Source organism: Cucurbita pepo, chromosome LG01 (genome assembly GCF_002806865.2).
Source record: "Cucurbita pepo subsp. pepo cultivar mu-cu-16 chromosome LG01, ASM280686v2, whole genome shotgun sequence".
Taxonomy (NCBI): Eukaryota; Viridiplantae; Streptophyta; class Magnoliopsida; order Cucurbitales; family Cucurbitaceae; genus Cucurbita; species Cucurbita pepo.
Window position 1 is genome coordinate 11055515 of NC_036638.1, and position 11110 is coordinate 11066624.

Consider the following 11110-nt stretch of genomic DNA (forward strand, 5'->3'; position numbering starts at 1 on the left):
AAAAGTTATGGGAAGACTGAGAGAAGTGGAAGAATACAAAGAGTTGGTTGAAGTGTAGCGCCAAAAACTGAAGAGATTGTGTCATAAGTTTTGACTTTGATTCAATACAAGAAGTTTCCGCCTTGAGAAAATTTTGTGGTTGGGCTTGCGAGCCCCACCCCGAGGGGAGCACCAGTTTGTGCGACTCAGAGAATACACATATTGAGCCCAAGATGGCCACAAATGGGACGAGGTTCCCCTTGAAAGTCAATAATTATTTGGTGAGTATCTGTAGCCTCATCCAACCTTTTTGCGAACCTCAGTGGCCTAGTCCAAGATGGGCGAACAACATAAATAGGTCTGAAGGTGGGATAGTCCGTAGATAGTGTGCACGAGTTTTGTATTCATCTGAAGCACGTTTGTTTTCTAGCAAGTTAGTAACAAGACAAGAAAGTATAGACAACATAGATGCCTTGGGTCGACAAGAGAGGTCTCGAAGCACGTTTATTTAGGCTTTAGATAGTTCTGGCCTAATCTCTTGTGTTATCTAAGCAACTAGAGAGGTCTCGAAGTACATAGCAGTTCCTTAGTTTGAATCTTACCATTAGGGGTCTGCACAAGTTATCCAACCTTTTTGTTCTTTGACTTAGGTAGCGTGTTGTGCATACACAATGAAATTACTACCATTTTGGCTTGAGGCGCTACTTTATAAACTTTTTATGGGACAATATGGTGTAGGCTAATTTGAACATCATCCATGGAAAGTTAGCTGGTGGACACTCCACAAAATCATAAAGTAACCTAGTTTTGGGGGGCGCTATCCCCTGTGTGCTGGCAAGCTACTGAGTCAATCTATGTGTTCTTGTACCCCTTCTCAGGATTGGTTTATTGCTGAGTGGCTCTGTTTAGGAGACCCCGGGTCGTTTCCACAAGATTGGGGTACTTAGTCGTCTAGAGGCCCTATCCTAACCAGGCTAGGCCTAACTTAACAATACAAGTACCATAATGATAGGGTAGTGGGGACACTACACTGTTCATATTGCATATAGCCTATAGAGCTATCTTAGTCATGCTTGAATATTGTGACAGTCTACTAGGTCTTTACGATGACTAAGCGGCTTACACATGAACCTTCGACTATTATGACTCCTTGAGCTTATCTTAGTCTGGTCCCACTGATCAACGTTCATGATCTTAAGGTGCTCAGTCTATCGGAGGTGTCCTAATCTAAGTCATCATCTAGCCAACCTGACTCCAGCACCCTAGTCTTATCTCATCACTATTATTTATGCTCTACTGGGGAACATGCAAATAGTCACTTGGATCCAACACACAATATTTCATGTAAACATACAAGCTCAACAAGGGGATAATGTCCATCAATCACCTAGAGCTCAGATAGAAAGATTTTCATCCGTTCTTTTTAGTATGTATAAGACTTGAAAGGAGCATGAAATTCATAATCTCAACCTAGAGGCAATTCTATAATTACAACACAAACATGTTGTTCTCGTGTCTATTTGCTTGTTTTATGCTTTAAATATGGAAATTCTATCTCCCTAAGGCTGGTTTAATTAGCATACATACTTATTGAAGCGATCCCTAATAAATACTGCTCAAAGAGAATCTTAATGGCTACTTACGTAGTTGGTACGTGCCATCTCAGGCTCGATTTTTTGTTTGAAAGGTACACATAATTTCTAAAATTCCTCTAGTGGAACCTAATTCATATTAAAATAAAGTTAGTATCTAAACCGGAACAAAAATGGTCGAGTGGAGGCCAAACGGGCAAGAAAGGTGCGCTTATAAGCGGTTTCACATGCGGGTTTAGGCGTAGGATTTTTGGGTTGCTTGTAGGTTATTGGGTCAGATGCGGGCGAATGGGTAATGTCGAATGAGGAAATGTGAGCCTCCACCTGATACTAGACATGTTGCTCCTCACTCTGTGTGACATGTGTCCACCATTCATCCAACCGTGTTTGTCATCAAGCCACCTGACGCTTGTCGCACAAAACTTGAATCAACTACCGAACTTGTAAAGTACCAATAATAATAATAATAATAATAATAAAATAAATTATCTCTTTAAGAAAAAATCACAATCAAATTTGACTAATAGTTTGGTTCTTACCCTTCTTTCAGGCTAATAGAAACTTTGTCTCTTAGCGCATTTCGACTCAAGGTTGCTTCACGAACGTCGTTAAATATCTTCTTTTCTTTCTCGAGTTTTGATGGAATAAGACTATCTGAATGCTCAAACTAGTTCGCTAGTCCATTGAGCCGTAAGTGTCTTCTGCTAAAATTAAACTCGAGCTACTAGTTGTATAGTTAGTTTGAATCTTTTTCTTCCTCCTCACAAACTCTAAATTCTTTCCCAATTTTTTCTCTCTTTTTTCTTCTCCTTACAAGTTTGAGGGCCACAACCAGATCCCTCTTAGGGATAAGGGTCAATAAAATTTACATAGGCTCACGTGTTACAAATTGTATCCCAAACTCAATTCTCATATGTAATAAACTCAAACAACACGAGTTTGTAATTGGATTTGGTTTTGTATTATTAGAAGTATTTTTTATTTTAAATTGTGCAACTTTTTTTTNAATTTTGAAAGCTTGAAAATTGGGATGATAATTAAATTAATTAAATAATTTCTCTAATGAATGAATTATGCATTACTAGGCATTTATTTCAACTTTTTGATAGTGTCATTTAATTTTGGTTAAAACGATTTTAATTTGAAATATTTATAGACTAAATTTTATCCACTAATCTTTCTTTAAATGAGCTAAACAAATTGTCCACTATTATATCTATATATAAATTGTGAGTGACATTTGAAACGATTTTTTAATTAAAATGAAGAGAATAAAGTGTAACGAAAGAACAAAAATATTCTTTTCACTAGATACTTAATCTTATATTTTGACTATAACACATATTTGTCATTAAGAATCACTTTTTAAGCTTTGTTCTATCTTTAAATTTTCTTTACATATAATTCTATCTTTAAACTTTCTTTACAAACAAATATTATAGCGTTGGTATAATAATGTTTATCCCCAAACTTCAAGCTTCCATGGCTAAGTATGAAGAAAGTGAGATGATCAAGAAGTATACTACAAATGGTGATGATGTTCAGCTAAAAGCTTCTAGTGGTAATGCTCGAGGTTCAACTCAAGTCAGCAATCAAGGCAAGGTACCAGAAATCCTAAAAAGATAACAAGAATGTTGGGCCCAAGCTTAGTTCAAATACTCACCTAAAGACATCAAAGTTGCAATTTAGTCGAGAGCAGATGAAGGAGATTTTTAAATATCATGATAGCGACAAGAATGGTTTTCTCAACATAAGGGAGCTAACAAAAGCTTTTGCTTTTCTAGGCTCAATTGTTCCATTTGAGAAAGCTTCCTATGACATGACATATGCCGATGCAAATAAAAATGGCCTTATCAGCGAGGCTGAACTTGACAAACTCATTGATTATGCCCAGAAAATTGTGAGGAAGAAATGAGCTTCTAGACTACGTACCCTTGTATTTCATGTATAAAAGGTGTTTGTCGTGTATGATACCAAAAAATGTATATTTGAAATAAAGAACTTATTTTCGTTTTTATTTTAGTAATTGTAATGAGAAAATTGTTTGTAATTTTTTTTTCATTCATATAAAAAATAATACTTCTCTTAATAGTGCTTAGCCTTGATCACCATTATATTAAGCATTTAACTGTGTGAGAGAGTTTTCTTTTAAGTCTCTCAAGATTGATGATGGTCGGTTTAGTTTGTGGTTTTATAGTTGTGGTTTTGTACCGTTAAATAATTTTTACGTTTGAATTACCGTTATCTTTTACTTTGAGTTTTTCATGTTTTCAATTTTTCAAATATTTAATTCTCGTCTAAGATTCAGCTGTTACCGACTAGATTTTTTGTATGAGAGTTATCTTTAATAGAAAATTTAACTCTGAGATAATCTATTGTTGGCTTCTATCTATATCTTAATATGGGAGGATTGTATCTTCTTTTTAATGTTCTATTTTAAACCAGGTAAGTGTTAGGCTATCGAGCATGATAAAGCTATATATGGTAAAGCTATATATGGTAAAGCTATATATAGTAAAGCTATATATGGTAAAGCTAAATCCGGTAAAGCTATATATGGTAAATAGCTATATATAGTAGATGGCTAAATTTGGTAAAGCTATATATAGTAAACTATACCATATATATGGGATCCGGTAGAGCTTTGAAAATGAGATAATCTATTGTTGGCTTCTATCTATATCTTAATATGGGAGGATTGTATCTTCTTTTTAATGTTCTATTTTAAACCAGGTAAGTGTTAGGCTATCGAGCATGATAAAGCTATATATGGTAAAGCTATATATAGTAAAGCTATATATAGTAAAGCTAAATCCGGTAAAGCTATATATGGTAAATAGCTATATATAGTAGATGGCTAAATTTGGTAAAGCTATATATAGTAAACTATACCATATATATGGGATCCGGTAGAGCTTTGAAAATGAGCTTTTCTATTCTCTGTATTCTCTGTTGTTGTACATACCTGAAGTCATCAATACAAAATCCTTTTAGCCAGAGTTCTCCTTGCAACTTTTCTCTATCCTCTTTTCTTTGTGTTCATCTAGATCGAGCGTGTGCGTTATGCGATTCTAACAACTGGTATCAGAACTAACGACTGATATCGATCCTAACAGTAAGATGATATGTTCCATGTAAGAGTTTATTGAAGTAGCTATATTTGATGAACTAAAGGTTCTATTTTAAACCATGTAAGGTGATATGTTTCATGTAAGAGTTGATTGAAGTAGCAATATTTGATGAACTTGTGTCATGATTTAATTTAAGAGATTTTGAATCTCAGATTGTGAATAAAAGACAAGATAACAGTAAATAAAAGTAAAATAAAAATAAAACTGGTAAAATTTCATGCAATTTAAAGTTATTCAACACCATAGTCAAAATTCAAAACAAAATCAATATAAAAAAAAATGTTTTTCAAGTTATTTACAAATGGGAAATGAAAACGGGATATAATATGAATACAAATGACAACCCACAAAAATACAATCTAAACTAACGTTTCGGGTGGACACCTCTCTGTGACAACGTAACTCCTGGGCACCTCCCCACCTCAACCGGTACCCTAAAAAAAAAAAAGGGAAAGAAGCAAGTATAAAAATACTCCGTAAGCAACCTACTTACAGGCTTTCAATTACATCCTTAACATGTTAAGTATCCACGAGTTTTACTTTGAGCTCTAGGAAGTTCGGGTCAAATCTCTACTATTAGCTAAGCAAATAGAGTGTCTCGAAGTTCTATGTAATACTCTAGTTCCTCTCAGACCCACTATGTGTTTAGAGAAGGTGGATCACTCTTTTCTGGCTTCACAGATCTGTCGAGTGAAAAGTCTCGTCTTATGGGTGAACTACTTTTTTTTTTTTTTGTTCTTTGACTTAGGTAAGTTGCTTTGTTTATGCAATGATTGACTGATGACCTGGGTTGAGGCACTACCTTATAAAGGGAGAGTATGGTATGAGCTAAATCTAAATCCATAGATGGTTATCCGCCCTTCCACAAGACCATAAAGTTGCCAAAGTTTGGGGGATGCGAACCCCGTGTGCTAGCAAGCTACTAAGGTCAATCTACAACATAGCATAGTGGCCCTGTTCAGGAGTGAAAAGGATAGTGAAGAGACTGATGACATCATTCACACTACTTATAGACAGGTGTGCTACTTTGGTCATCCATGAATGTCGTGGAGGTTTACGAGGTTCTCAGGGGTGTCTAGGAAATTAAATTCTCAACTATGGTTTCTAGGACGTTTAGGACTAACCCCTCAACTAATCCATACTCTGGGTGCACACAGGTCTAATCCTCTAATCTCATGATCTTAAGGTGCTCGATCTACCTGAAAAGTACTCATAGACTTAAAATTGCTCTAGTTTTGGACAATCCTCAAGAAATTGCGAGATTGATAAGTTTTAGTTTTGGACGATCTTTGGATTTGATTATTTCTTGCTATGATTTACCAAATATTATGAAAAAAAATAAGTTAGTAAAGATGGATTAAAGGTTTTACAACTTTGTGAATAAATCGTATTGATTTGAGTTATAAGCACAGAGTTAGGAAAATGTAAAGAAAATAGATTGAAAATCAACAATAATTACAATCTAAAAATTCGAGTGCAAGTGGAGGAACACGGCGACATGCGTCAAAGAAGCAAGGCGAAACGCAGTCGGTGCACAGGAGGACACCTGTCTCACGCTGGACCGCGAAACACGTTTAATTTTTGGTCATGACACATGTCTCTAGTTGACCGACCCGATCCAAACCGGCCCAAGGTTCACGCAACCCAAATACAACATTCCAACCCACTAACCCAACCAACCCGATATATGGACCTTTGGAAGTGCGCTACATGTTAACTTATGAATGCGTGTGATCGGTCAAGTGCGCGCGTGCGAATCAAGCGTGGAAGTATCCGTATTTCGCCTTCCTAGTACATAATTGTCGCATGTGAGTACCTTTCCGCACCATTCGGCCTTTGTTCAATGTTTTTTTTTTGTCTCGATTTCAACATTTATGTTATTTTTGTGTAATATAGGTGATTTCATAAAAGATTTCAAGAATTTTGGAGTTTTTAACATGCAGAAAAGCTAGCTCGGGATGGCACATGTCATGAAAGTAAATAACTACACAGATTTCTAAGAAGTAATACCTGTAGGAATCGCTAGGATGTGCTAGCTTGTGAGCATTTCTAGCCTTAGGTAGTTAGAAAATTCATGTTCAGGACTTGGTAAGGGTGTTTTGGATGAGTATGTATGGTACGTTTGTCATGGTAAAATTACCGTATGCCTCTAGGTTGAGATTTTCGAGAAAGAGAATATGCATGACTAGAATACTTGGTTGGCAATATAAATGAGTGTGGTATGCAACATGTTAGAAATTACAAAAAATGTGCCTATGATGAATTTTGGAATTAATGTTATTTTATATGCTTCCCGCTATGTTAGAAGGAAGGATGGCCTATTCTTATCTCATCATTGAGCTTGTTTGCTTGTATGTGTGCATGATACAGTATGTGTTAGCTCCAAATATTTCACTGTGTATTCTCCCAGTAGTCAGTGTATGCTTGCACTTTTTTCCATGCTCGTAATGTTGTCATGTCTCTATGGCAAGCACGGCTGCTGCTGGGTCATGGATAGGGTAATTTCGTTCATGCTCCTTTAGTTGCCTTAAAGCGTAAGCTACTGTCTTACCCTTCTGCATAAGCACGCACCCTAAGCCCTTACATGAGGCATCTCTAAAAGTTACAAGGCTAATCGAAGGGCTTGCCCTCCTTGGTTAACTTTGTAGGCGTTGCAAAGATCCTGGAAATATCTTGTACAAGTCTTCTGAAAAATTTCCAGAAACTTCGTACCTCAGTGACTATGGTCAGCTTGGCCACCTCATAATTGCCTCAAACATTCAAAACTTGTACTTTGAGAACTTAGCATACAATTGATGTGTTCATAACACCACCAAAACCGTTCTCAAGTGTTCGCTATCATATCATCAAAGGCGACTACAATGATGATAGCATGAAAGTCTCATGGACCTTCGATTTGTCTAAACTTAAACTTTCACAAGGCATTGTTCAGGTCGAAAGGGCTTATCAGTAAACTCACCTTCCTCATGACTCTTGAAGCAAGTCTTCGACATTTCCCTCTTTTTGATCCTCATAGGAGGTATCCTGACCTTGTTGAGACCCTTACAGTTCTTACTGCTTCACCAAAAATGGCCTCGTAATCGCATCTCATTTGGTTAACACAAGTTTTTCCTCAGCGAGATGCTCTGTCACGTAGTTCGCTTGAGTATTAATACTAATTTGAGCTACGAACGGGCTCTTTTGGAAGTAAGGGATCCTTGCATGAGTCCTTTGCGTTCACCCAGGCTAGCTCCTGCGGTATCATTATGACTGAGCTAGTCACATCTCCTCTCGCAATGATATCTCGTCACTGGCTTTTTCAAGCACGTGAACCTTTCAAGTTCTTGTACCGTATCCTAGGGAATTCTCTGAAAACTCTTGTTTGGTAGCTAGCCTCCCTCAAACTTTGAGGATGCTACGTTAGTGTATTCTCTAAGATGTATCATGTCTCTGCTAGTCTTATTTGTTTACAAGTCACCATCTCAATACCCTCCAGTGGTCTTCAGCATCACGTTATCCAGGAGTTCTACCTCTGTCTGAGCATGCTTCACAAGTACGGCGTCACACTCATGTGTGTAGCTAGAATCTACTCTTCGTAATCCGAGTGACCTATACGAGGGTAGGTTCTTACTAACATGCATCTGGACTTTCTCTCTCCAGACGACGATAGCGGACATAGCTTGACTACTTTTCCTGCTGTTCTCGACCCCGAGGTTCACCGAACTACCTTGACGATTCTACGTCCTTTACTTTGTGAGCATACTTGTCCTAACCAAAGGATAGATTATAACTCGTTTTACGGTCCTAAAAACCACGTGCTGCATTTGGACTTGGTCCTCTCCGCCAAGGTCCAAAGCGACTTGTTATCTATTGGGTGATCCATCAATAGGAATATCCTACACCCCATATCTCATTAGTGGCATAAAGCGCACATCATGCTTTTGGAAGTCCATATCTGAAACTTAGCTCGTGAAGATTCCAACCGACCTTGAAGCCATGACCTCTATAGCTTCACTTTCAATGTTGGTGAATCTTATTTCTCGACCTCCAACTTAATCAAACTCACTTGTGAAATTGGTTTGCTTGAAGGGTGCATAATTCCTATAGTGGTCGCCCTTGTCTGTAAGAACTTTGTCTGGGCCTACTATGTGGTTTGCACTAAAGCATGCTCTATACTGTCTAGGCCTACAACGTGATCACAATGGAGGCATGCTTGACATCTAGAATTATGGTCACGGGAAGTTGTGCCATAGGTATACCATTTCTTACTAGACCTTAGAAAGTCTTATGTACATCTCTATGGGTTGGGCGTCACGCAGTCTACAGAGTCACCTTCCTATCCCCCTAAGGCCAGTAAGCTATAATTGAACCCCTCTCGGCCTCCTCACAATAATCGAATCTAGCATCGACATATAGAATAAATATTCACTATTAAACACCCTAAGGCGTAATCATCGTTACCACTTAACCCAAGACAAACATCAAGTTATTACAGACTTACAACATATCATAGCCTACTAAACAGGGTTAGACTGTATACCTAGTCGTAGTGAGGCGTGTCGTTGAGCCGAGTCACAGAAGTATATGACTCTCAATCCTAGAAAAATCTACATAATCTAAAACTCAACTGCTCTAATACCAATCTATCACAACCCGATTTTCAAGGTTTCGAAACTCAAATCGTGACCCAAAAGACAAAATCGAAAACAAACAAAAAGAAAAGAAAATAAGAGTTAAAAGAAAATATATATATATATATATATATATATATATATATGAAAATCCAATAAAATTAAAATAGAAGAAAGGAAAGTGTAATTTTCAAATATTTCAAAACATGATTCAAATTTACCACAGAATTTACAAAATACTCTAAAAGACCAAAAAGGAATTAATGCTCCGGAACGACCCCCTCTATGACCACACAGCTCTCAAACACTCTTTTACTTTGACCGACAAACTGGGATGAGTATAAAAAGTATACTCAGTAAGACACCTACTTGTAGGCTATCATCGCATCCTAAACTTAACAAAATTCTCACGGTCTGTAAGTGACTCTAGGACATCTATTCTTGTCTTAGCCCCTTGGGACTTGCTCTTTGGAGCTTGTTTCTTGGAGTTTCACTGGTTCTCCATTCATTCATTTGATACTTAAGGGTTCCTTATGGCAGGCTGTAATGATCGGTATCTCTCTTGAAGCGCTACCTCTGCATGGCTATCTGAGGCAACATGGTACTAGCCTAGACTGCTGAGTACCTCATAAGTCCATATAGCCCCATTAGGAGGGCGCGACCCAACCTGTTCCCGTGCAGCTAANTTCAATGTTGGTGAATCTTATTTCTCGACCTCCAACTTAATCAAACTCACTTGTGAAATTGGTTTGCTTGAAGGGTGCATAATTCCTATAGTGGTCGCCCTTGTCTGTAAGAACTTTGTCTGGGCCTACTATGTGGTTTGCACTAAAGCATGCTCTATACTGTCTAGGCCTACAACGTGATCACAATGGAGGCATGCTTGACATCTAGAATTATGGTCACGGGAAGTTGTGCCATAGGTATACCATTTCTTACTAGACCTTAGAAAGTCTTATGTACATCTCTATGGGTTGGGCGTCACGCAGTCTACAGAGTCACCTTCCTATCCCCCTAAGGCCAGTAAGCTATAATTGAACCCCTCTCGGCCTCCTCACAATAATCGAATCTAGCATCGACATATAGAATAAATATTCACTATTAAACACCCTAAGGCGTAATCATCGTTACCACTTAACCCAAGACAAACATCAAGTTATTACAGACTTACAACATATCATAGCCTACTAAACAGGGTTAGACTGTATACCTAGTCGTAGTGAGGCGTGTCGTTGAGCCGAGTCACAGAAGTATATGACTCTCAATCCTAGAAAAATCTACATAATCTAAAACTCAACTGCTCTAATACCAATCTATCACAACCCGATTTTCAAGGTTTCGAAACTCAAATCGTGACCCAAAAGACAAAATCGAAAACAAACAAAAAGAAAAGAAAATAAGAGTTAAAAGAAAATATATATATATATATATATATATATATATATATGAAAATCCAATAAAATTAAAATAGAAGAAAGGAAAGTGTAATTTTCAAATATTTCAAAACATGATTCAAATTTACCACAGAATTTACAAAATACTCTAAAAGACCAAAAAGGAATTAATGCTCCGGAACGACCCCCTCTATGACCACACAGCTCTCAAACACTCTTTTACTTTGACCGACAAACTGGGATGAGTATAAAAAGTATACTCAGTAAGACACCTACTTGTAGGCTATCATCGCATCCTAAACTTAACAAAATTCTCACGGTCTGTAAGTGACTCTAGGACATCTATTCTTGTCTTAGCCCCTTGGGACTTGCTCTTTGGAGCTTGTTTCTTGGAGTTTCACTGG

At 37.4% G+C, this 11110-nt stretch overlaps 1 protein-coding gene across 1 annotated transcript; it reads left to right on the top strand.

Moving 5' to 3' along the window:
* Positions 1–3024: 3024 nt before the first annotated feature.
* Positions 3025–3493, top strand: LOC111793246. Its single transcript, XM_023675041.1, is given in 2 exon segments — positions 3025–3183; positions 3185–3493. Coding segments are annotated over 2 exon segments (459 nt in total). The 5' UTR covers positions 3025–3026; the 3' UTR covers positions 3487–3493.
* The last annotated feature ends 7617 nt before the right edge of the window (positions 3494–11110 follow it).